This window comes from Opisthocomus hoazin, chromosome 18 (genome assembly GCF_030867145.1).
Source record: "Opisthocomus hoazin isolate bOpiHoa1 chromosome 18, bOpiHoa1.hap1, whole genome shotgun sequence".
NCBI classification, from domain to species: domain Eukaryota; kingdom Metazoa; phylum Chordata; class Aves; order Opisthocomiformes; family Opisthocomidae; genus Opisthocomus; species Opisthocomus hoazin.
Window position 1 is genome coordinate 16,540,155 of NC_134431.1, and position 26,851 is coordinate 16,567,005.

The following is a 26,851-nucleotide window of genomic DNA, read 5'->3' on the forward strand; positions in this document are numbered from 1 at the left end:
TTTGTGCTGTTTTACAAGGAATACCTGGCTTTGAAATATGTGGTGTAAATTACAAGCAAAAATCTAAGAGTCGCAGGCCTGAAATACAGTAACCAACTGTCTCCTGTCTCCTCTTACAGGTGTCTCCTAAACTGCCAAGCACATAGAAACAAGAACCCAGTCTGTGTGAAATTCCACCTTCACTAAAATCAATGCTTTTTTTCCCTTTGATTAACACTAAAGCATAAGACACCTTTTTTTGTTTTTCCACAGTTGGTATGTTTCATGGTTGTTAAAAACAGAGGTATATTAATTGAAAATGGTGAAGGACAAAACTCAGAGACTTTAGGTAGCACCAGTTGAAGTTGCTCCTGACCCAGGACAGTAGCATCTGCCTGGTTGAAGGCAAACTCTGACCCATGTTCAGAGCATCTCCTACCAATAGAACCACTGCAAATACACTGATGATTTCCGAGAATCCAATTTCTTCTCCATGTGATGGACTTCACTCCATACCCAGTGAGGAATTTGGCTCAACAGAGAAAGCTCCATCATCAGATGTGTCAGTTTATCAAGCATTCTGTACTGTGAGTAATTGTATTCTTTGCACATGAGGTTAAGCCCAGAAAAATACAGCTCTGGTTTGGTTTTGTAAACCAAACGCAGACTTGAAATTTTGGTATCAAAACAGAAGTGTTTTTAAAACAAAACAGGAGACAGGACAGGCCTGTTTTCCACTAGTAACAAGGAAAAAAGATCCCTTTACTAGCACTTTATGGACTCTCTTGTTTCAGAGACAGGCTGAATGTAGAGACATATTTCTACACATCAGATGAATTCCAGCATTCTTTGACAAGTTACTTGGCTTAGTCCTGGATGGTGCTACTTACTTGCCATTACTGCAAGCCAAATTTCAAACTAAACTGTTGTTTCCACAGCCTTCTGTGAGAGCAGCATCGCCTGGCTGGCTGGAGCTGCAGTTTCGTCCTAACACACTATTGTTTCCCAAAGCACAGGGCCCATACTCAGAAGCAATCTTAAACATCACAAGGTGAGGTAGCTTAACGGGTGATGCTGAAGGGCAATTGCAAATACTCTCAGGTAGTCAAAGATGAAATGCCTTGACATAATGTCCCAAACCCCTGACTTGCACAGTTCTGTCAAGGCTTGTATGTGCTTAAAGGAGCACACGTACTTTATGAAAATCTGCTGCCACCCTCCGCCACAGTGAAAGGTTGACTGTGGCTGTCGTTTTAATGCCAGCGAGTCGGGTGTAGTGGCTGTCTGCTTTCCTTCTGAAGATCCTTTGTGTTTATGCTGGCTCTTTTTTATTTTAAAGAGTAGTGGCTTTGTTTTGAAAAATTAATTTTAAAAAATGACCCAGAGAAGAAAATGATGATCTGAACAATCCTGATCACAATGCTGAAACTGTCGAGGGAGGGAATCACTGGCAGATTTATGCTGACCAGCTGGGACGGTGTGACTTCAGTTCAGCAGACACTCTTGGTGCTATCAATAAAAATCGCTTTCAGTAAAACGTGCTGTGGTCTTCTGATGTTGGCTTGGGGTAGCCAGCCACTCAGGAGCTGATTCTTGTGCTCACCTTGAACTGGTTCATTCTAAATTCACTGGTTCTTCTTTACGCTTCTCCGTGAGCCTGGGATATGACGGATTTATTAAAGTGAAAAATCAGTAAGATGGCTTTTCCTTCTCCGATCCCCACTCTGCACTGGGATATTCTGAAGCATAACAGTAGCAGTAACAAATGCCTCTGTGCATGCTTAGAGATGATTATCTGCACGGTTTTCAATCTATTTTTCTAAGGCTTGCCATCTGATGCCCATCTAATATGTAGCCTTTCTCTGCTGGGAGAATGAACACAACTGATCACAAGGGAAAAGCTCAGCCCAAGAACATATGTCTCAGCACAGAGAACGTATCCTCTGCCTGACAGCTGCTTCCCTCTTCTTTGCTGCTTCACCCAGGGAGGTGGGGGCCTTATTTTGAATTAAACTCCATATTTTTACCCCTCTAAGAAGCCATGCAGGCCAGATTTGAGAGTGAACTCCCCGTTCAATGTTCTTGTTTAAAATAATCAAACACATCTTTTTGCTAAGAACTTCGGTAACTGGGAGAAAGCTGGGAAGTATCTCCTTGCCAACGGCTGGAAGAGGCAATGCTGCTCTTAAGGGCTGTGTGGTAAGACTCTAACAACAAACTGACTTCTCTTTTTGGTTCTTCCTGCTTGACAGGTTTAATGGGGAGAAAAGCACGTCTATAACAAACTATCTTCAATGATTTATTAAAAGATATCAAAATGATCCAGCTCCAACTTATGGACAAAAGTGCAAATGCAGCCCTGTTAAGCAAAAACTCCTACAGATTTCACACTGAAAGAACGGATTTTGGAAGTACAGGTAAAGCTTAAAAATCAGATCAGAACTCCTCTTTTCAGGAAGTCCTCATCAGTCAGGAAGGATATTATATTTGGAAATGCTGAAATCTGTCAAGGCACTGAGATTTCTTATCTTGTAGGATTTATAGACCTGACAGTAATTTTCTGCTGGACTATGTATGTACTTCTGCATGTTACAACCACGTATGCAATGAAAATGGCATAATACAGTAGCTAATTACCCAGTCTGCCAAAAACGAAACCCAGCTCTGGCTAGCGAGACGCTTTCAGTGTCAGACGGCAGGGACTGCTGAGCACAGCCACCAGCTTTAGCAGCGATCCCTGTCCACGGTCCCCAGCACACTGCAGCACCACTTCTCGATTTCTGTGGAAGAAAGCTGGTAATGCTCTCCAATGGTCTCAGGAGGTTTCATTCGCCTGCTTAAGAAAAATTCTGTTAGATTCCATAGCAAAGATGTACTAAAAAAAACCAGCAAAGGTGAAGTGACTGGTTTTAACGCAAAAGTCTGCAGATTATATTCTTTTACAAACGTTCATGTTGCATACCAAAAATTACCCAGGATTCGGAATGAAGTTTTCACTTTGTTAAGGGCACTAACACATGGTGTTCTAAAATCATGACAGAAATAGCTGCAGCCATATTGCTTACCCTAGAAATCCAGCGCTTCTAGAGAGAATGCCAAACGCTAGGCGTGTTTCTCAGTTGCTGTAACGTCTTATGAAATAGCAGATTGTCTTTCTGGGGGAAAACGACCCGATCCAGCACAGGGCTGAGCGCCCTTAGTTGATATCGCAGGCAGCCAGGTTCCTGAGGCTGAAAGCAGCATGAAGAGTGGGAAGAGAAAGAGAGGAACTAAATCGTGCGTGTCTTACACGGCTGGTATCGGCTTAAAACCAAAAGTAAGATTTCAACTTTAACAAGAGGAGGGTAAATTTTTCAGAATCTGAAAAATCTGTTCAGTGAGGGGGAAAAAACCCTCTAAAATTTAAAGAGAGAAAAATTTAACTCTGGTCTGAATCCAGGCAGAGGCTGTACGTGGCGTTATTGTAGGTTCCCATATGTTTCCTAGAGGCATTGAAAGAGACGAGGAAATTTAGACACAGGGAAATTTAATTATTTGTGATTGAAACTAAATAGCAGCCAGTTTATGCATATACTGTTCCTGTTGAATTAACATTATTCTACCGTATTAAATTATGTTCATATGCTATTGTACTTTCAGAGATAGCCATATGTTTTTTCACATTCTGTTTCACACACTACTTTTTTTAGTCATCAGAATTTAATGACATAAAGATTGCTATCTGAGTTGACATGGTTGTTCCCTCTTGATGATAGTCTTTAAGCAGAAGCACAATGTGACAGATGAGAGTGCTGAAGCTCAGTGTTTCACACAGACTTTAAAATAATAATAATAAAAAAATATTCCTGCAAAACTTTGAAAACTGTTCTATGGGGGAACACTTTTTCTACTCTGTAATTTCTTTGCTTTTCTTTCTTCCTTCATTTTCTACGCCTAGAAACGTGTGTATGAAAACAGGAATTGAGTTGTTCGGGAACTCATATACTCCTGCTGCGCAGTCATCACAGGAAATCATAACCCTCTCTTTCTGCAGCAGTTTAAGACTAGGTAGCAGCATAGATCAAATAAACGTTGGAAGATTAAAGAGGTCGGAGATCTGTACTGGATTTAGGGCTGGATTTAACTGGAAAAGCTTGCAGACTTGTACTCAACATCAGCAAAATCTTGTTGCTAGATAATTTTGTCCCAAAATGAGGAAAGCAGCATGAAGCCTGAGCTGTGTAAAGGCAGGTTCAGCACAACCAGGACATAGGTACAGAGGTGACAGCAGGCAGACTTAGCATTTCTGGAGATTCCTGTAGTCTTGATGCGGAAAAGTCATTCCAGCAAGATCTCCGTGACTTTGAATGGAGCTCTCGCAGAAACAGGTTATTGCTGGAAAATTCAACAGCGTCTAAAGCAGACGGGAGTAGAGAGACTCCTTCCCATTTTGAGATGCCAACCTGAGCCCCTCTGGAAAGGAGGATTTGTATTCAGGCATCCATACCCAGGGTCCGCACCACCAGACTGCCCAAGGCTTCACACGTAAAGTTTTGGGTTTAACTCATTTCAAAGATTTGCTTAATGTTAGATTAATCTGGTTTGGGCATAAGCATTACATCAAGCCCCAAAGAATTATATGAATTAACTTAATTCTTTGGGTATCAAAGGTACAGGTTTTCCATTTCAGAAAATTCCATCTTTGCCTTCCTACTTCCCATTATTTGGATAATTTGCATGAAAATAATGTCTCTTTGCTTGTGAGATTTTGCCCCACTGCTTTATTATTCACTCAGAACAGTCGTTCTTTGCATATGATGTCATTGTTACTTGCTATTGAAATAATTTTAATGTCACAAAAAGGATTAAGATTTCAAGTGAGGAGTGAGCAATAGGAAAACCTGATCACCTAAGCAACAGAAGTCCTGTTTCATGCCTCTGTGTCTAATAATACCCAGCAAGGCAAAAAACCCTGTCACCAAGGGAATGATACATCCTCCTGCTTCCCAAACAAAATGTTTTCTTACATGGGCAAAGCTGGTGGGCTCTGCATTTGTCAAGTGTGGTTATTTGTCAAGCATCAATGTCAGGCTGATAGAAAACAATCCTGTTGAGACAAGGACGAGCAGTTTGGGGGGGTTTTGCAGCGCTCTGAACCCTTCCCCAGTGCCATCTTCCACCTTGGAAGCTCCCTGTGCCAGAGGAGCCCGGGAGGGTGAGTGCAGGGCCAAGCCTCGGGCCCTGCTCCGACCTCCCGCTGCCACCTTCCCAACCCTCTGCACATCCCTAACGCAGAACAGGCCTACGGCAGCCGTTTGCAATGGCGACATTGAGCTGCCGCCATGACTGGCCCAAGAAACCCTAAAGCCTGACAACGGTTGAGGAGAAACTTCTTGGAGGAGGCAGCCAGCGGCCTCGTCCCATCCCTGAGGGGCCGGGCTCCATGCCCCGCTCATGGCCCCGGCGCGACGAGCGTGGTGCGACCCAAACCTGAGGTAAATAGGAACACGAGCTGGCAATGTGCGCTGGCAGCCCAGGAAGCCAACCGTATCCTGGGCTGCATCAAGAGCAGCGTGGCCAGCAAGGCGAGGGAGGGGATTCTGCCCCTTGACTCCGCTCTCGTCAAACCCCCCCTGGAGTCCTGCGTCCAGCTCTGGGGCCCCCACCATGAGAAGGACCTGGATGTGTTGGAGCGGGGCCAGAGGAGGCCACGGAGATGATCTGAGGGCTGGAGCACCTCTGCTACAAGGACAGGCTGAGGGAGCTGGGGCTGTTCAGCCTGGAGAAGAGAAAGTTCCAGGGTGACCTGAGAGCAGCTGCCAGTGACTGAAGGGGCCTGCAGGAAGGATGGAGAGGGGCTTTTCACCAGGGTGTGGAGTGATAGGACAAGGGGGAACAGCTCTAAACTAAAGGAGGGCAGATTTAGATTAGATATTAGGAAGAAATTCTTCACCATGAGGGCGGTGAGGCCCTGGCCCAGGTTGCCCAGAGAAGCTGTGGCTGCCCGCTCCCTGGCAGTGTCCAAGGCCAGGTTGGATGGAGCTCTGAGCAACCTGGGCTGGTGGAAGATGTCCCTGCTCATGGCAGGGGGTTGGAAGCAGGTGATCTTTAAGGTCCCTTCCAACCCAAAACATTCTATGACTCTGTGATGCTACATCCTTCCCCGAGCCTGAGGTAAACCCGTCCACGAACCTGGGGCAAACCCGGCCCCCGCCCGCCCCGCTCCGCCCCTCCCCGCCCCGCCCCGCCCCGCCCGGGCAGAGGCCCACCGCCCCCCCCTCCCGGCCGGCAGGAGCCGCTGCGGGCGGCGGCGCGGCCATGGGGGAGGCGGAGGGCGGCTCGGCGGGCGCTGTGGAGAAGCCGCCGCTGCCCGCGGCCGGGTCGGGAGCCGCCGCGGCGGTCGCTGCCGCCGTTGCCGCCGCCGCGGCGGCAGCGGCCGCAGCCCCGGAGCCTGGCGTGCCGGCGGAGGAGGCGGTGGTGGTGTGGAGCCCCGAAGTGGAGGTTTGCCTCTTCCACGCCATGTTGGGCCACAAGCCCGTAGGTGAGAGCAGGCCCGCGCCCGAGCCGCGGCCTCGAGTAGCGGCGCTGGCCGGGGAGGAGAACCAGGCGCTGGGCCCCGAGCGGCCGCGCTGCGGTGCTGCCCCCAGCGGCCTCCCGGGCCCGCTGCCGCCGCGGCAGCCGCCGAGGGCCCCGGCGCCTCTCCCGATCGCGGCGGGCCCGGGCGGAAGGAGGCACCGTGCCCGCCCGGCCGCCCCTCCCGGGGGCACGGAGCCAGCCCGGCGCGCCCCTCCCTGCCGTCGCCTTCCCAGGCCTGCTGCCTGCTGCTGCCCGGCGGTGGTTTTCCACGCAGCTTCTCTAAAATCTCGGGCTGCGGCCCCTCTCCCGAGCAGCACCCGTGATGTAGGGGGAAACACCAGCCAGGCAGGGCTGCCTGGGCTGCCTCGGGTCCCTCCCATGCTGTATGGTTTTCTTGTAATGATAGAATATTTTTCTAATTGTGCGGCACAGGGATTAATTGCACTGAGTTCTTCCCTTAGGTGTGAATCGCCATTTCCACATGATTTGTATCCGAGATAAATTCAGTCAGAATATCGGACGGCAGATCTCTTCTAAAGTGATTTGGGACCATCTGAGCACCATGTATGATATGCAGGCTCTCGTGAGTATGAAGGGTTGATGCAGCCACGTTCTTCTTTCTTGTAGTTCAGGAGTTTTGATAGGCCAGAATCACTGGGCCTGTCGCACCCTTCGTGTTACCAAGAATTGCGTATCGTTGCGGTGAGTTGATGGGGTTTTCCCTGTATAAAAGTTCACTAGGCGGGAGACAATAAAACCTGCGGTGGTTTGTGTTTTGGGGTTTTTTTTCCATACTGTCTTCTGACTTTGTTCATTAGAGTTGCCTAAATGCTGATCCAGCAAATGTTTACATTGATGCTTAATGTAAGTGTCAAATGAGGAGGTTATAGGGTGTTTACATAAGAATTTGCCATGTTCGGGTTCCAGAAATGATCTCAAATGATCATGAGTCATGATCTCAGATATCTTGATCTTAGTAATTCGTTTGACATCGGGAGCCTTCTGATTCTTTAATGTCTGAAGTGTCTTGTTAAGAATTACTTAGCTACTAATGGCATGTAAAATGGAACACTTCTAAATCCAAATGAAAGTTTTTATCACAGTCATTCATAGCGATCTTTCTTTTCTTTCTAAGCACGAATCCGAGATTCTTCCGTTCCCTAATATAGAGAAGAATTTTGCTCTTCCTGACGAAATGATTCAAGAAGTGAGAGAAGGTAAGATGGGATAGCAGTCTCTTATTGCCGGTTGCTCTAATCTCATCTCAGAATGGGTTGTTTAACAGAACTCCCCCCTCCCCAAAAAACCCGCAAGGTAACCTGCCAATCCAAGGCCATTCTTTCAGTCTGGTTTGTGAGGTGTATCGGGAAGTGTTAAACAGTTACAAATTTATCTCGTGAATTTTTTAATCAGCTGACTGAAGGAAGCTGTCAGGGAAAGGACTGGTGCTTGTGCTGTTTGGATTCTCACTACCAGCCCCCGTGATTGACCGCTGTGGGAGACAGGCTGGCGGGAGAGATGGACCTTTGGTCAGATTCCACACAGTGTTTATCATATTCTTCCATGTAATGTAGAGGGGATGCTAATATAGCACAGACAGGTTCTGTTTATACCATTTGTATTCGACTTCCTCTGGGTACATGCAAAAGATCTCCGTGCTTCACTGATACTGGGTAGCAGAGTGAAAGGCAAAATGTGGTTCTTTGCAAGGTGATCAGTAGTTTATTGTGGGTGTTTTGCACCTTGTTGAGATGGCTGTAATATTACATCAGACCATAATTTTTGTGAAAATAGATGATCTGCACACTTTAATGTGGTTCATTTTGTAGCAAGATCGTTTTTTAAAGAGTAGGACCGATGGAGCTGATGAAAATAACATTTTCTGCGTATAGTTTGTATAAAATTATGTAATGAAATTTTCTGTACCAGTGATGATGTAAGACAGTTAAATAGCAATTCAGCTAATGCTTAAAAATGTACACCAGGAATATACTTATTGAATAGCTGCAGTTTCAGTAGCTGGAGAAACTTGCTTTTTGGCTGTGGACTCGTACCTTATGCTGGTATAACCATCTCATTTTTAGGCTATTACTGTTTTTAATATGGTTCACTTGTCTTTTTTTAAAAAAAGTTTGCTGGTTTTTAAGGTCTGATGATAGATTTTTCATTAGGTTTTTTTTTCTGTAGTTGCATTAAAATTGATTGAAAACAAAATATGAAATATTTAGAGGCATTTGTATAGATTCACGGTGGTTTCATTGCACCGTGAAATCATCTCTCTGTTTTTTTTACCTTCTTGGGATTCAGCTACTTATTTCTTCCAGATCTCTCTCACTCGTGGTAACTCTATCTGTACTGTCTAATCTAATAGAAATATGCAACAGTTTGACAGAAATCTTAGGTTGAGCAGTGAGAGCTGGATTTTCGAGGTTTGGCTGTACGTGTGTTACTTAGTGCTGTGATCGAAGCCAGGAGCTAGGAAGTTCCAGCATCTGCCAGAGGAGTTCTTGGGATACTTTAAACTACAGCGGAATGCTTCTCGATTGCTAGGTACACTAAACTTCACACTAAAAATTCAGTAAAAAATCATAATATAGCTAAGACATTACAATCCGTTTTGCCTGTTTAGCCTGTCACTTTCTGCTGTTAATAATTTCAGTGGAACTTTTTGACGTGTGACATCACCTTGCTCAGTGCATTTACTCTACATTGTGCTCATAGTGTGTCTGGACTGCTAGCTATGTTTCTCTGTCACAGTGCTAAGGAACCTTTACTGCTGAATATTGCACTGAGTATTTGTTCACATCATGCACATATGCTGCTAATCCAGAAAAAATACATACGGTTCTTTAAAACCATCTAACCATTGCCTAACAATCCTTTCTGTAGGAAAAGTAATGATTGAAGAAGAAGTGAAAGAGGAAATAAAAGAAGAGATGGAAACGCATGCAGGTCCAGAAGAAGGTAAATTTGTAACTCTCTACTGTGTAATATGAGATTAAAAAACAACTGTAACTGTTAAAAAGTAAATCCCAAACATGGTGTACGTTGTGATTTGTATTCAGACTCAGCATGTGCTCATGCCAAGAACTAGAATAACTTAAGAATGCACAGAGTAAGCAGTTGCTGGTATCAGATACTTTGAAAGATTTCTCCTTTGCCTCTAATTCATATGTACAAAGTTGTATAGCTTTGGAGTTTTTCGGTGTTCATATGTACTTGACAAAACCCTGAAGTAATCTAAAAATCTCTGGAAGAAGGTGGTGTCCAGTTTTAGTGAACCTAAATACACTGTGTTAGGATCTTTGTAGTCATGGGGAAAAATAGGGCCTAGAAATCAGAAAAGACTGTATGCTTAAATGGGAAGGCAGGCAGAGTGGTTTTTGTATTTTATTTTATTTGCATTGTCTTGCTTCTTTCAAATATGGGGCTGATTTTCCTAACACTTTGTTGTAGAACAAAGTCAAGTGCGAACAGTAGGGATTCTCTTATTTACCTTAGCAGACCAAGCCAACTATTAACTATATAATTTCATAATATTTATATCACAGAAGTAGTGCTGGTTTAAGATTGAGTGTAATAAAAAATCTAAAAATGTATTTTAAAAAATATATTAAATTTCACATTTTCAGTGTTCAGTTTTAAAAGCTATCTATAATACCAAATGTAATGACCGTTGCTGGTTATAAATTTCATAGATCGGTCCTATGTTCTGTAAGTGTTCCTATGAAGTATTTTAAGTGCTGTTTAATTCCACTTAATGAATTTCACTTTTAGCCTGTCAAAATACGTGCCTGTTTTTAAAGCAAATAATAAAAGCAAGATGTGCCTTTCTTACGGAAGACTTTTCCTTTAAAAGTGAGAGTAATACTTAAATGTTCGTTAAATGTGCTGGGAATTGATGGGTTTGAAAAGTTTTATGTAATATAAAGAAATTTTATATCACTTCTTGTTTGCCTGGGTGTATGTCTCTAATCTGGAATCATTACTTTGATCTTGTTTCAGTTTTTGCACCCTCTGGAAGTTTAGGAAAAACGACTGAAAAGCTGAGCAGCAAAGAGAAAGAGAAAACTTCGTCAGATTCTGGGTCCAAGGAAGGATCTGATAAGAGGAAGCGCAACAGAGTCACTGAGAAGGTCTTAAACGCAAACAGTAATCCTTCCAGTCCAAGTGCTGTGAAACGACGCAGAACATAAAGCAAGCTGTGAGAGAGAGAAGCAATAAACTCTGGAACGTGAGGAGGGAATGTTAAAAACGAGTAGCAGGATAGTGGCTGCACACGCTTTTGGAGAAAGGAAAAGAGATCTGAGCCAAGTATGAAGACTGTGCTTTACACATGCAAGACTGTGTCTTTCCTGCTGCGTTTTCTGGTCAGCCCGGAGTCGCTGAGCGCTGGCCACCTACTCAGGGCAGCAGGGAGAGAGCGGGCAGCGCGAAGAGCTGGTGCGTGTGCAGCCGTTCCGGTGGCTGCGTTTCAAAGAAGTAACACGCTCTGTGTCAGCACGCTGCACGGAACAAGCGCTCAGTCAAACACGGAGCCTCAGCTTGTGAGAAGCATAGGTTATTTCTGTAAATTTTGGATCGTTTTTTCTGCCTTTTCTTCGTTGCTGTCTTTGAATATTACAGACCCTCTGTGGGTAATGTTTGGCCGTTTTACTTACTGCAAACGTAGCATTTGTATCAAATGTCTGAATTTGTTGGTTCAGTAAAACTAAAATTCTTTTACTGAGTTGAAGTATTCTTTCACTCTGTTTGCTGGAGGAACCTTTCCTTTGTTCACCCTTAGTGACAACATTTTTTGATCTTTATAAGTTTATATACCGTAAGTGAAGATGATAATGCCCCTTGAATAATAATTAATAAGTGTTGTAAATAAAATACCCAGTGATGTCACATGATTCTGTAAGAGATCAGCTGAGCTGGGCAGGATCCTGGAGGTGTGTTCCTTCATCCATTTAGAATCATAGAAAGTTTTGGGTCAGAAGGGACCCCCAGAGGTCATCTAGTCCAACCCCGCCCCACAGCGAGCAGGGACACCACTAACTAGATCAGGTTGCTCAGAGCCCTGTCCAACCTGGTCTTGAATGTTTCCAGGGATGGGGCCTCCACTACCTCTCTGGGCAACCCGTTCCAATGTTTCACAACCCTCATTGTAAAGAATTTCTTCCTTATATCTAGCCTAAATCTACCCTGTTTTAGTTTGAAACCATTACCCCTGGTCCTGTCACTGCTGTCTCTACTGAAAAGATTGTCCCCATCTTTCCTATCGGCTCCCTTTAAGTACTGAAAGGCTGCAATCAGGTCTCCCTGAAGCCTTCTGTTCTCCAGGCTGAACAAGCCCAACTCTCTCAGCCTGTCCTCACAGGAGAGGTGCTCCAGCCCTCGGATCATTTTTGTAGCCCTCCTTTGGACCCGCTCCAACAGTTCCATGTCCTTCTTGTGCTGAGGGCTCCAGAGCTGAACGCAGTACTCCAGGTGAGGTCTCACCAGAGCAGAGTAGAGGGGCAGAATCACCTCTCTCGACCTGCTGGCCACACTTCTCTTGATGCAGCCCAGGACAGTAGTATAGAACAGTGGGTTTTGTACTTCATTATTTTTTTTTTTAAAGCAGTTTTAGTGGATGTTAGTGGAACTGATATTCCAAAATGTTAATTTTGTTCTACGATTTAGGAATCTTACTGACATTGCAAGGATTATCTTTTGTATGCTAGTTAAGATTTGATGAGGTTACTATTTTTGTGTTGTAAAAAGATGGACCGCAATCAGCAAACACATACTAAATGGTGAATGGAGCAGGCTGGAATGTTACTGAATTTGTTTCACCATATTAACTATCAGTTAATAGAAAGAAGAATTACTTCTTAATCTGTCAGTATCGCCTTCAAGGTGAGGAATTAGGAATCTGCCAGTTTCTGCTTTTATTCTAGGTACGTAGCCAAGTTCTTGTCTGCCGTATTTGTTTCACTTGTTTTATACCAAGAATATATGACTTGTTTTTATTTTACTGAATGGTAATTGTTGTGTAAGTTGATTAAAATTTGGCCCAGCTTACTTTGAAAGTTGTTTAGGTATCTTGAGTCTTTAGTGAAACTGGTCAGAAGTGCCTTCCTGTTTTTTGGGGGGTTTTTTGTTGTGGTTTTTTTTTGTTAACTTTGCCTGGATCTGACAAACTATGACTCTGTTACTTCTGTAAGATATTTGGTAAGAAATCCTGGCCTGCTGCATTCAATAGACAGGTTGCTGTAAGCTTCCAGACTAGAGAGTTTCTCTGTTCTAGCTCCTAATAACCTTATGTTAGGAAGGCTCTGGTTTTAATTTTGATGTTTAAGAAAATATGCTCAAATTGGTTTATTTGATATGTTCAGTTTCCTAGGAGTTGTGATCATGTGTTGCTTACAGATCTGTCATCAGAGCGAGTGCTGAATGGTGAATCACACAATCACAGAATCCCAGCATGGCAGGGGTTGGAAGGGACCTCCGTGGGTCACCTAGCCCAACCCCCTGCCCAAGCAGGGTCACCCAGAGCAGGCTGCACAGCACCGCGTCCAGGCGGGGCTGGAATATCTCCAGAGAAGGAGACTCCACAGCCTCCCTGGGCAGCCTGGGCCAGGTCTCCATCACCCTCAGAGGGAAGAAGTTCTTCCTCGTGTTCAGCTGGAACTTCCTCTGCTTCAGTTTGTGCCTTTTGCCCCTTGTCCTGTCGCTGGGCACCACTGGAAAGAGTCTGGCCCCGTCCTCCTGACCCCCACCCTGCAGATATTTAGAGGCGTTTCTAAGGTCCCCTCTCAGCCTTTTCTTCTCCAGGCTGAACAAGCCCAGTTTCCTCAGCCTCTCCTCGCAGGAGAGATGCTCCCATCCCCTCATCATCCTCATAGCCCTCCACTGGGCTCTCTCCAGTAGCTCCTCCACAGAATGCCTCCGTTACGTTTTCTCTTTCCTTAAGGAGTAAAGTACTGCTTACTTTGTTGTGATCTATGTAGATCTCGGCCAGGAAGTGCGAATTTTGTAACCTTCACGGCTTTGTGGGTAAATCCTTTTCACCCTGGGGATTCTACATTTTTTTTTGCTATACCAACAAAATGTTCTTTATAGCTTAAAGTAGAAAGGTGCCAACATTAACGTGTACTGGTGCAACCTCCCACCCCATCCTGGGAGCAGGGAGAGCCCACTGGGGATTGCACGGTCGACCCAGCGCCCAGGTTTTTTAGCAATCTGTTGGTTGCGAAGTGAGATATTTGGGAAATGTGAGTATTTCAAACGACCGAGTGCTGCAGCTCTCTCCTCCCTTCCCTCTCACCGAGTCCTGGCTTCTTGGGAAGACTGTTCTTCTATTCGCTTTCCCCGAAGAGGCGCAGCACCTGAGTCTGTGGAAGGGGGGTGGTTCTGCCGTGTGAAGAAGCTCAATGCCAAGGCTTGCGGGACTCGAGGGGAGGAGGAAAGCTCCGGTGCCGCCGACCGCAACGTGCGGGGGGCGGTTCCTGGCCTGTCCCGGGCCCCTTCCCGCTGCCCGCCGCCGGAGCGGGTGGCAAAGAGCAGCGCTGCGTTTCCTCCCTCACGTTCTCCCCTCAGCTGCCCGCGCCGGCGGGGAGGACCCCGCGGCTCTCCCCGCCGCCCGCCTGCGTGAGGGAACGGCCCGGCGGGGCCGGGCGGGCGGGCGCAGGGAGCCGCGCGGCGAGCCGGCCGCCGGCCAATGGCGAGGCGGCGCCGCAGGAAGGGGGCGGGGCGAAGCTGCGCTTCCTCCCCTCACTCTTCACCCCCCCCACGTGCGGGGCTTTGCGCGCGCCGCCCCTTTCGCTTTCCCTTCGCCCCCCGGCGCGCCCATGGCGGCCTGGCTGGCCTGCAGGGCCGAGGAGGAGGAGGCGGAGGGCGAGGGGGGCTTCTGGCGCTACGACTCCACCTGGGAGGAAGACGACGAGGAGGAGGATGAGGATGGCGGCGGCGAGGAAGGCGGCGAGCCGGAGGGAGCGGGGGAGGAGCCGGAGGACGTGGGGGAGCAGCCGGTGCCGAGCTGGGCGCGGGGCTCCCGGCAGGCCCAGGTGGGTGCGGGGGGAGCGGGAGGGCAGAGCAGGACCCGCCGGGGCGGGGAGGCCTTTCCCCCGTCGGGAAGGCAGCGGGTGAGGCGGCTCCCCCCGCCGGTGGTACCTGGGGGGGGGGGGGGTCCCGGGTGCTTCCGCGGCTGCCGGCTACGCGTGGATCGTCCCGGGCGGGCGGCCGCGGCTTCGGGCGCCTTCGCTCCAGTGTCTCAGTTCACCCCGGGAACTGGAGCGGCTGGAGATACTCCCGGGAGGTCAGCGGGTTGCTTTGCCCCTCATTTCATCGGCATCTGGGAGCCCACCTTCCCGGAGGAGCGGCGACCCGGGGCCCCGTCAGAAGGGGCGGCGAAGGCAGAGCCCTGCGGTGGCTTCGCGACCTCTGGAGTTTTACGACGCTGCCCTGAGCTGTGTTTTAATATTAATATTGTTTTTTCCCTGCTATCTGGATGCTTCACCCCATAAATACAAGTCGGGGCTCCTGTGCGGCACCTGCCCGTTCACTGCCTTCGGCGTCCTGGTGTGGATGTTCCTCAGCAGCTCCTCGCTTTTCCGTGTCGTGTCGGTGTCTTCATCGTTGTGTGGCGGCCTTTCGTGCTCTCAAGAGCCATCACAGAATAGTAGGGGTTGGAAGGGGCCTCTGTGGGTCATCTAGTCCAACCCCCGAACATCTGCTCGCTTTCAAAAATGAGCTGTGGCTTTTGATTTCTTTTAGATGTGTTGGTTTTTTTTGTAGGGAGTATGCTATAAAAAAAGAGCCGCTGATGTTTTAAAAACTGCAGCCCTGCGTGGGGTTGTAATGAATGAGGCAGAGCCGCAAAATGCGAACACTTGTCTCCTGAGCCTCAAAATAATGTTGGTCTGAAACAAAATGAACTTGTTAGTCTTACGTGAGGTTCCTGTTTTTACCATCTGTTTTTCTGTTTGACGTGGAGCATCAATAACTTCTCCTACGGCATTGCTTTGGCAGGTGCCAGACTGTGTCTCTGTTTTTCAGCCCTTCCTGGGTCAGCCAAAACCCACCGCAGCCCTTGGACTGAACTCCTCCCCTTTCGGGGAAAGGGAAACTAATCCTCCGCCTGAGTTTCGTTTCAGCCATTCATCCGTGCTCTGAGAATATAAATAGGCAGATAAAGCTTTCTGATTAATATACCTTTAAAGGAGTTTAAACTTTAAAAAAATTTAGAAGCATCAAGTTGTTAAAATAACCTCTTTAAAAAAAAAAAAACCAAAAACAAACCCCAACAAATTCCCTGCAAAATAGTATTCCAAACACTCATAACTTCCTACAAAAATGCACACTCTGTACTTTGCAGATGAAATGAAGGTTTAAATACAGCAGACGGACATGCTCACGCACGTCTCTGCATCTTCTTGGAGTTTACTGCAGGGACGTAGCTGGGCCTTGGCTGTGCTGGTGGGGCTGCGAGAGGCCGCAGGTATTTGGGGCAGAACCGTTGCAGTCCTTAAAGGAAGAGGCAGGGGTTTCCTCTGGAGCCGTTTGCCTTGTTTGAGGGCACGCTGTCCATTTTCTGCTGTGCACGGCTGGAGTCCTGGTTTTGGTCGCAAGTTTTAATGCCTCTAGAACATTCAGATTATTCTTTTTGAATGTGTCTGTTCTTCAGATTTTTTTTCTTTTTCCTTAGAGCAGGTTCTGGATTGTGACAACTGCAAAAGCAAGGACCGATTTTTCACTCCAGTGAGTGGGCTTTTCGGACTTTGCCTTACGAGGGAGGATGATGTCCCTGAGACTTACAGCCCCCGGAATTTTGTTCAGCATCTTTAAAGAGGAGTTCTTCCTTCAGTGATGAATGTGTAGTCAGCTCTGACAGTGCTTGAAATTTTTTTAAGGGCAGTGAGCGTGAATACAAAAAGAAACAGTGAATCTTCTGCTATCAATTTGTGCCTTTGAACGACCTGCCAAAGGCATGAACCAGTTTCTAAAACTAGTTCCTACTTCTGCTTGTGTTACACTAATTCTCATTCTTCTCCCCTCAGCCTAGATGGTATGCTTTATGGCAGAAGCTGCTAACGTTTTTATTCAGTACTGAGGTTAGCGGGTTTTTTATTATTTTTTCCACTACGCGCTTGCAAAACCAACCTATAATTCTACTTTTATCTTTGCATCTCCCTTGTGTCTCTGCAAATACTCCAGGGTCTGAAACTCCCACGGGTGTGTCTTTTCAGCTCTTTTTGCATTTCAGTGCTTTTAGCTTCTAGGAGCCAGCGTTGAAAATCTTGGGGTTTGTGCTCACTTTAGAAAGGTCACCTCTTAGTCTGCCGTTCGTGTTGTGCCGCTCCGAGCTGCGTTTTAATAACAAGCCCAGTAGTTCTGCCTTCTCCTAACTCTCAGTGAACAAAAGGTTTCGACCACTCTTCCAGGATTCCGTCGCCTTTCTCATTGCTGTGTCCTGTTCACAATCCGCAGGTTCTTTTGTCCCTTTCGGTTGCCGGCTGGTTTCCAGCTTTCAGCCAAATGTTGTCTGCGTTACCCTCTGCTTTGTGCTCCGCTGTCCTCCTGCTCCTCGCACAGCGATGCACGTTCTGGCTGCGTTGCGGGTTTGGAGGGAGAAACCCGCTTAGATCGCTCATCAGCGTTGTGAAAAACGGGGAGGTTTGGCTTATGCGCTTGTAACCTGGATAGAAAGGGAAGGTTGTATTTCTGTGTGGTTTGAATAGAAGTTTATCGAGACTGAGGAACAACGTCTGCTTGGAGGGAGGGCTGAGTTTTGCTCTCTTTGCTTCCCCATCCTGTTCTCTCTGACAGTGTGCTCAGGAATGCTGTTCTCCGGATCTAGCTGCTTTTCTCTGGACAAACCTTACAGCACCTTCCACCTTTGCCTTGTGTCTGTCTCTGTATCTACACTTACTCTTCAGCAAACTGGTGGTTTTTCAAAATTGGAGCCAGTCTGCTGTTAGCCTGTCCCACCTGACTGCGTTAGAGGATGTTATTTTAGAACTTTAAATGTAAAGAATATCTGGAAGTTGGTTCTTCTGTAATTGGGAACAAAATTCTCATTAATTCCACACATATCAGAATTTCATCCTTGGAGGTTCTAGTCAAAAGCATTGATGAATTTCAAAGTGCTAAATCCCAGTCTGTGCTTACATCTTCAACAAAAGAATAATTTGAGCTGCTCTGGCTGAACATATCTCTTACTCGTGTGCTTGCAGCCACTTTTTATTTTTCCAAATGTTAGCTGTGTAGCAAAGCTTTTTACTGTTCTGTGCATTTCTGCAGCCTGGGTAGATTCTGGGGCTGGACACCAGCACTTGGTTTTCTTCTCTCGTATGGGCCTGCAGCTGTGGGAAGTTCTGCCACCTATTTTGGTCTGTGTTGCCATGTATAAAATGGAAATGTGTTGCAATGTAGATAGGCATTATTTTAGGTCATCACAAGTTACTACATTTAAAAACGAACTTCAGCTTTATTTAAGTTCAAAGTATGGGGAAATCGTAGTGTGTAAATGTATTTTTTTAAATGAAATTTTAAAAATTCTGCGTTGATGACCTCCCTGTATGGGTAAAGTTTTGATCTCCCAAATGCTATGCATGCTTCATAAATTTTAATTATTAACAGTCAACAGAACAACTGAATGGATGACTTCATTACAACAAGGTGTTACAAAACCTAATCCAGTTCCTGTCTTAATGAACCAGTGATTGATGGTCACTAAAAAGTGCTTTTGTTTTTTTGTTTTTCTCTGTGCAAATGAGGTTAAGAAGTATCAAATTAAGGTAAAAAAAATAACTTGGGAGAGCATTTGCTGCTTCTTTCTTCTAAATTGCTTAAAATGCTTATTCTTGTCCCTGTTTCGCAAAGACCCTGATCACGCTGTGAGCTGGCAGTGAGCGCTCTGACTGCGCGCTGCTTCGCGTCGGGTGGCTCCTGGTGTTCACGAGCAGCCTTGTTCATCGTGGTGGTTCTGCCTCGGCAGGACACCCCTAGGTGCTTCCATGGTTTGGGGCAAGATGGTTCAGCACTCGGAAGAATTAAACCTGTCTGCGTTGCTTGTGAGGTGTAGCGAGATCTCTCAGCATTGAAGTAATCCACTGTGGAAAAAAAAAAAAATCAGTTAAAATGCATTTTAAATTAAATCAAACTTGCAACTTTTGTTTCCGTGAAGTTCAGAGGAAGAAATGAAGCTGTTTGTGATTTCTGTCTAGATGCTACATTTGGAATGAATCTAGCAGGTCTGTGTAGCGAGGAGAACCTGACATCTGAGTGTTGCAATGTAGATAGGCATTATTTTAGTTCATCACAAGTTACTACATTTAAAAACCAACTTCAGCTTTATTTAATTTCAAAGTATGGGGAAATCGTAGTGTGTAAATGTATTTTTTTAAATGAAATTTTAAAAATTCTGCATCAGGTGGACATGGCACCACAGGTTTTTCTCTGTAGCAATTTGAATTATGAATAAAATCCAGTGAATTCAGCTGTAACTAGGTAAATCTGTCACTTGGCAACTAATAGGGATCACGTGAGTCACTGCTGTTGGTATTCTCATTTCATACTGTATTTTATTAGTGAACATTGGTTTCAAAAAGTTTCAACTAAATGCCTTTTATTTGTAGGAGCAAAGATCAAATTCGTCACCGCTGTTTCAGAGGGGGTTTCAGGTAGGCTTGGCATAAAGTTTGGTTATTTGGAGAGATGAGCAGTAATGAAGATGATGACTGGAATGGAAATCCAATAACGTAAATAATGTGACTATGTGGCTCTGTTAATGTCCGCAGTCTAGATCAGCATTAGGCTACATCAGCAAGGCTGCTCTGGAGCACAAAGCAAAGATGAAGACAGCTTTATTTCAATAATGTCTATAGGGAGTGAGAATCTGGAATTTAAGGGATGTTTCTGCATCTTAAATTCTACAGATTTGAAGTCTGATCTCTGTCTTGACCAGAGTATACAGTCATTTGGAGAGACAGGCAGGCAGGGCTTAGTTTGCTTTGGTTTAAAACCTTTGAGTTAAGGAAGAGAATGACGTTTACTGTTTGGGATTTCCAGCTAGTTCTGACCATTTCTGTTGGAAAACCCAACTGAGATAAAAGATACGCACAAAACAGGAAGACCTTAATAAGACTAGAAAGAAGAAGAAATGTTGTGGTGAAAGGAGATGGTGTGAACTTCTCTTAGTCCAGAATTGCCTTTAGGAATGCAGAGAAACAACTGCAGCAACCAACTGGCTGGTGCTGGGGTTGCTGGGAGCGCAGAGTGGAGGGCGATGGGCAGGGGAATGCGTGGGAGCGGTGCTGAATTCAGGCCTTGGATTTTTGTTTGTGTGTTTGTTTTGCAGAAGCTTTCTTCTGGATCTCTGATCTGTCTCTTTTCTCTAGCACTCAGGTGGGCGCAACTGGAATGCAGCGAAAGACTTGCAGAGATACAGACACGGATACCCGGTATGGGCTAAAGGACGATGCGCGTGCTTTGTGGCTCTCCCTCCTCGCACACGACCTTTAGGAACACATTTCTAGATTTGAGGGCACCCTTTTGTCTTTACAATGACAGGTTTAGAACCTTTCAAGGATTCATTTGTGAGGGGGAAGGGGTGATATGCTTCTGGGTGCCTCAGAAAGAAGCTGTTACTTCCCAAAACGCATTTCAAGGATTTAGCTTGACATGTTTAGGAAATGTGAGGGGAAGCAAATAGAAGTGTTGAAGTGAATACTGCCTCTTAAAAGATTGCTGCTGGTTGATTTCTTTTTCTCATCTCCAGGGTTTGATAGAATCCGAAAGGGAGGAAGAAGAGATGTGGAACTTAAGCTTTTATAAAAATGAGATTTGTTTTTTGCCCCGTGGTGAGTACCTTGTGTGATGACTGCTTGAAGCAACTCTGCTGCTGCTGGTTGAATTGATGAAAGAGTAGCTTGATCCATGTGGGACAGTTGCTAAAAAAAAAAAAAAAAAAAAACCAAAAAAAAACCACTACCAAAAAACCCACCACCAAAACAAAAATAACAAAAGAAACCCAAACAAACAAAAAAAAACCACCAAGACTTTCCATTTTAAAGTGTACTTGTTCCTGCTGTACATTCCTTGATTTTCTGTTTGGTGGTAGAAAACCAAGGGTTTTTCTGGCTTTCCAGGACAGTTGTCCGGTTGTAGAAGCCAGTGCCGGTGTGAGAACACCCGGCTCTGGATAATGAGCCACCTTGGCTGACTGGTTAACTTCAGTTTTCATTTGGTGTCATTTCTTCTTGCCTGACATTTTCCTTTTCTTTTCAGGTTTGCATATTGAAACTCTGCTTGAATCTTGGTGGGACAACTATGAAGTTCTGGAAGAAAACCATTCTTACATACAGTGGTAAATTATCATCGTGAATATGGTGCCTCTCTTCAGCTGTGCCTCTTCTAAAACCCAGTTGTGTCTGTGTTCCTGAATTCAGCTTCCCAGAAGGCCCAGAACTATTCCTGATGAAAACCTGTGTCCACTTCATTTTTATTGAGTTATATTCTTCTGGAAACAATGCAGTGGGAATCCCCAAGACATGGATTTCCAGTGCACCTGTGGCAATAGATCTCAGTGGTGCTTGGCCTTAACAACATGCTGCAGAGCAAAGTGTTGGGGCAACGAGAGAGATCCAGATAAGCCAAATATGTTGTTATCCTTGGCGTAGACAGTGTTTTTATGGGAGAGATTTGTTTGTCATGTAGTGAACTACCTCTTTGTCCATAAGCATGTCAGGTCTCCAAGAGATGCCTGTGATGTCACTATTTTTGGAATCTTTTTTAGCTTTAACAAAATGGGTACCCTGGGCTGGATGTCATCTGGGCTGAAAATTTCTTTCCCTTCAGGCTATTCCCTTTACGTGAACATGGGATGAACTGGCGTGCCAAACCCCTCACGTGTCAAGAAATCCAGGTATTTAAAGCTCCTTTTTTTTTTTTTCTTTGAGATCTGAAGTGTGTTAGGATTTTCCCTAAATACCTTTTATCTGAAGTCTAGTTGCTTCCTTGGGGCCCTAGCGCGAAGAGAGCTCACTCCAGCACTGTTAAGCATTTGTCTGTCTTGTGTCTGCCAGTAGCTACACCAGCAGATGAAATGCTTAGTGCTATAATCAAGCCTTATAATCTGGTGCAGGTAATTAGGGAGTTGCATCTTGTACTCATTGGTGTGTCTTGCTTTCAGGCCTTTAAGAAGTCGAAGGAAGTCATGCAAAGGTTTATACGTGCTTATCAGCTCATGCTGAGGTTTTATGGAATCGTTCTGATCAACGAGGAAACTGGAGAGCTTAAGAGAGCGGAGAATTGGGCTGAGCGATTTAAAAACTTGAACTGGTGAGTCTGTTTATACTGCTGGCCAGTTATTACAGCCAGGCACCACTTCGGGGGGGGGGGGTGTCAAGAAAATCCTCAGCCCTTGAGGAATGGAAGCCTTTGTTGATAGAGTTAGCTAGCAAAACTACTTTTAACTTGTCTCAGCCTCTGACTGTAGGTCATCACACTCTTAATAAGTGACAAGGATAATATAAGTAAGCCAGTTGAGACTGGTTTTCTTTTGTATTCGGTGCAGCTGTTAACAGCAGGCATTCTTCAGGCTGGTCTCCGAGAGTATGAAGTACAGACTTGGAGATGTTCATATTTGCTCTAGCAGATCTTGTGTTTAAAACCGTATTTTAAGCGGGAATCACTGAAACATTTTCACAGGTAGCCAAATTGCCTTTGCAGTATTCTGTTAAACTACAAAATAGCAGTGTTGCCATATGCTTCGCTAGTTGTTTTTTGAATTCTTGGTTGAAAAGTGCTCTGCAAGTTGATGTTAATGTTTTTGTATTATTGCAGGTCTTATCGTAGAGATAGTAATGACCCTTTGTATTCTGGTACCCCTAGTGATCTTAACAAGGGCTCTAAAAGGACTCAGCATACTCAAGAAAGACAAAACAACTTGAAGTCTGTCAAGTATTAAAAAAAAAAAAAAAAAAAAGGCTGTGTCTAACTTAGTGTCTTAAGTCATGAATTTCTGGCAGTGTCCTTACACGCCTGTGTTCTTGTACTTTTCTGCTTACCCTGCAGGGTCACTGTCAGGGACGGGATATCGGGCCATGTGGACTGGTATGTCTGACCCAGTATGGTGCCTGGTACTGGTGGGTGATGCAGAAAGCCAGAACCTTTCCAAGCAGTGGAGATTATTAATCCAAACAGTCTAAGAAGGGCTTGGAAAGTACTGCTAAGGCAGACAGAGGCAGTAGGTGCTTCAAAAGTAACCCAGCCTATACTCCCGCCTGCATTGTCCAGTAGTCTTTAACAGATCGCAGTCAGTAATGCCCAGAACATTTTGCAGGTACCCTGGTGTTTGTTGTGACTTCAAACTTGTACGAGTCACTTAACAACTTTGCTTCTCTGTTTATTGCAGGTTTAGCCACAACAATTTGCGGATTACGCGCATCCTGAAGTGCCTGGGGGAGATGGGATATGAACACTATCAAGTGCACTTGGTAAAGTTTTTCCTAACAGAGACTCTGGTTAAGGAGACGTTACCAAATGTCAAGAGAAGTGCCTTGGATTACTTCCTGTTCACCGTCAGAAGCAAACGGAAGAGAAGAGAACTCGTCCACTACGCTTGGCAGCACTTCAGGCCTCGAGGCAGCTTCGTGTGGGGGCCGCACGAGAAACTCTTGATGTACGGAGCGCGCTCTGCAAAGTCACAGCAGCACCAAAAGGCTGAAGAGAAACAGGAGGATCCTGGTACAAAATGTGATGATTCTGTGGAAAAGGATCAGAACCGGTCTCTAGAGGAAGAACAGAAAGCTGGAGATGCTGCAGACTTGCAGCCTAAAGTGAATGATGGAGATGTGAAAGAGAAGTTAAGTGAGTGCGTTTTGAAGGGAGGGGATGGTGAAGAGGAGAAAGAGGCTTCATCTACCCAGAGGGAGGAGAAGGATTTAAATAGTGAGACTGATGAAGTGCAGGGTACAGCAGAGAATGATTGCACAAAGGAGAGCAAGAAGAGAAAACTGGATGCAAATATGGCAGACACTAAAAAGAGCGGACCATTGAAAAGCCCTGCTGATATTGAAAACATTTCCCGTAATCTGGGAGAATGTGCAATTGATGCAGAAATCCCCTCCTCGGTTCCACTCTTAAAAGCAGAAGAGGATCAGGAGACACTGAAAGCAGACGATGCAAGCACCAAAGACTCAACAGTGCCAGAGAGCACTGATGCAGCTGTGAAACGGAGGAAAGTTGATAAAAGAACATCGAGAAGCATAACATTCAACTTGGCCATAAACCTGAACGTGGGGACCTCTGCCTCTAGTGCCAGCTTAAATCTGTCAATTGCAGACACTGAGGCTAAAAATGTCAGTGAGAGAAGCACAACCGTGGAAGCAACAAGTGAGAAGGGTGGTGGTGATGGAGATGGTGGGGCTGAGAGACCCCCAGTTGATCCCAGGCTCCCCAAGACTGGCTTGACTTCTCCAGTAAGCGATGGCTTGGATTCGAGTGGAATTCAAGTCACAGCAAGGAGTGATCAGTACCACTGCAACAGCACGCTCCTGGCAGGCAAAAGTGAGGTAGATGGGGCAGAACAGCATAAAAAGGCAGAAAATGCAAGTGAAAAGGGGCAAGCAGAAGTCACAGGCAAGAAACAAGTTCCAGAGAGTCTTGAGCAGAGCGTGGCATCCGCTTGTCCCGAAGAAGGCAGTGCTGAGGTTGCAGCCCAAAGACCCGAAAGCTCTGAGCGTGCAGCAGCACCTGATGAGGAGCAGGTAGCAGCAGAGTGAGACCAGCACGGCAAGCACTGGAGCAAGTGGAGATGACGCTGCCCTAGGAGCCAGCTTTAATGATTTGGGTAGCAGAAGTACACAGAAGAATAAACTTCCTTTGGGCTGATCCAGGCTGGCCCCTGTCTGACTTTCACCCTTCCACACTTTTTTAATCCTCTGTAGTAACTTCACTGAGATCCAGCCCTTGGTTACCCGAAAGAGGAAAACTCTGATTTAGTCATCTTCATGGACAGGCTGTGTCCTGTGCCTGGCTTTTAGCTGATGTTCAGGACTATCTTGGAGCAACAGGGATTTTTGCACTTTGCTTTGAATCTGGTATGTCCCCTCTTAGAGAAGAGGAGAAGCGATCTGTTTCCTTGTTTGAACTAGCCGAGTATTTATTAAATACATGATTTTTTAAATGTAAGACAGCATGACCTAATTTGCCAGGCCTTTCTATTACCCTGTAACTTCTGTTTGCTGTTGTGAAAGGCTGTCCCCTCCCAGGAGATTCATTCCTGGCAAAAGTGCTGTTTGCCTGAAGGAGGTGAGCATGTGCATTTCACATCATGTAAGACTATGGCTGCCTCTCCTCCTAGAAAGAAAGTAGGTTTGACTTTAGACTGGGATAAAATGCATAATCAAAACGTGTCTCTGACCAGTATTAACCTTTGTGTACAGGTACTGTTCTCTGGGGTGCAAAGCGCTGAGTAATTTGTTCCCTTTATCCCCCACAGAAGTTGCCTTGTAGTGCTTGTTAGAGCTGTGAAGACTGTGAATTGTCCACTGGTTTCGAAGAGAAAAAGCTTCAGACTTTGCATAGAGCTGTCTAGAGCTCTTCTTCCCCGGGTTTTTCCACCACTTTCAGACCCTTGATAGTCTTCCACAGATACTTATGGCCACTACTGTTCAGAGGCATGCCTTCCTCAGTTGCCAAAATAGAACAAACATTTGTCGTTGCGTTTGTTCGGGCTTTGCTGTTAGTTTGCAGTGGCCTGTGGGGCTCGCTTTTCTGCGGGCCTGCTGCGTAGTTAGATGTGTCAGATTTAACCCACCACCTCGTTAGGGCAGGGTTGTTTTACCGTTAATGATCAGCTTGTCAGACAGTGAGGGCACGTTCGAGAGCAGCACGACTGGAAACCACTGGGCTTTGTGGGGCAGATAATTGAAACTTTAATTGGAGGGGGTACGCTTGTCTGGTTCACTTATTTACAGCCCTCAAGAATTTACTTTCAGACCTTGCCAGCTATTTGCCTGCCTTACTGTTCCTGACCTCCCCGTTAGCTGTTCTGCCTGACTTACACGGTGTTCAGCCGAGTCTGAAGGAGCATTAAACAATTTAGCACTTTCGCTCCTAGAGGTTTACAACAGAGGACCCGCTTCATGAAACAGAGGAAACCGTTTCCAACAGCCAGAAGGTCTGGACTTGCTGTTTGCTCAAGATTGTTTATTTTAGTTTTGGGAGTTTCTAGGTGCTGTTTCTTTTGTGTAGGAGATGGCTAGAGGCTTGCCGGTCCTGCCAGAGAGCAGATGCAGGAGCCTGTGCAATGTCAGTGTTTTTCCTCTGTCTGCTACGGCTCTTCAGCAGCTTCATCTTTCAAGGAATTTGGCCGGTGACTTGCCTTCCCAGACTGTAGGTCCTGATGGAGCATGCCACATACGTGTGCCTGGGAATAAAAGTCTGCAAGCTTAACATCTAATGTTCATGCTCACACACATGCTGGAAAAAGGCTTTAATGTTTTTAAAATACTTTTTTTTTCCTTACGAGCAAATGGAGTTAAATAGCCAATAAGAATACACTTGACTACAGATACGAATACTTGAAGATGTTGAGTGAAAATTCTTTCATAAAAGATTCATAAGAAATTGTTAATCATGGCTTTTGTACAGATTTATAGTAATTTTCTTACTTAATGAAGTTTTCATTCTGAATATGTGCTCAGTTGGGGCATAGATCATATATCTTGTTACAGTGATGTGTGGTGTGGCTTTGTGTCTGATGGGATTTCACTGTGAGCCCTAGTCTGGAGGGCTCAAACCAAACCCTTCCCTATCATGAGCAGCTTTAGTTTTGTCTGTAGGTGGTTGCGGTGAGTTCGCAGGATGTTTTCCAGCGCTCAGAGCTGCAGCACAGAGTCCGTTACATTCATGTCACCTATTAAAGCATGACTTTAATGCACACCAGTTTCCACTTACGTTTTTTTCACCTGGATGTGACCATGTATCTTCCTCCCCCCCGCCCTGTACCCATCCGCTGTTGCCTGGCCACCTCCAACGAGTGGGTGCAGCGGGGCTGCCCAGCGTTCCCCAGCACAACCGATAAAGCAGAGCCCTGGTGGGCTAACCACGAGGTAAACCTGCTGCGTGTTCCAGGGGGAGATGATGCTCAGTCTCCCTCCACCGCTGTAAAACATGGCTGGTGAGTGTTTGTGGGGAAAAGCCCCTGCCCCCATGCTTCTTGCTTAATGAGGTACTTTGAGGTGTTTCAGCACGTCCTGTCTTGGCTCTGCTGCCATCCTCCCAAGCGATGCTCTGCAGAGCAGACAAGGGCTTTGCTTTTGAGCAGCTCTTGGGGCCG

At 45.8% G+C, this 26,851-nt stretch overlaps 2 protein-coding genes across 3 annotated transcripts; both read left to right on the forward strand.

Moving 5' to 3' along the window:
- The first annotated feature begins 6,276 nt into the window (after nt 1–6,276).
- Nucleotides 6,277–11,259, forward strand: MRGBP (MRG domain binding protein). The gene is made up of 5 exons (XM_075438899.1): nt 6,277–6,499; nt 6,996–7,117; nt 7,670–7,751; nt 9,424–9,498; nt 10,540–11,259. The coding sequence occupies exons 1-5, from the start codon at nt 6,277–6,279 to the stop codon at nt 10,728–10,730; spliced, it is 693 nt and encodes a 230-aa protein (XP_075295014.1). The 3' UTR covers nt 10,731–11,259.
- A 3,044-nt stretch (nt 11,260–14,303) lies between these two features.
- Nucleotides 14,304–26,435, forward strand: OGFR (opioid growth factor receptor). 2 transcript variants are annotated; one of them, XM_075438647.1, is made up of 8 exons: nt 14,304–14,570; nt 19,143–19,187; nt 19,905–19,967; nt 20,285–20,366; nt 20,794–20,872; nt 21,364–21,430; nt 21,698–21,846; nt 22,922–26,435. In XM_075438647.1, the coding sequence occupies exons 1-8, from the start codon at nt 14,355–14,357 to the stop codon at nt 24,288–24,290; spliced, it is 2,070 nt and encodes a 689-aa protein (XP_075294762.1). In that variant the 5' UTR covers nt 14,304–14,354; the 3' UTR covers nt 24,291–26,435. The 2 variants fall into 2 exon arrangements, with proteins under 2 accessions (XP_075294762.1, XP_075294764.1); XM_075438649.1 differs by lacking the exon at nt 19,143–19,187.
- Nucleotides 26,436–26,851: the final 416 nt, after the last annotated feature.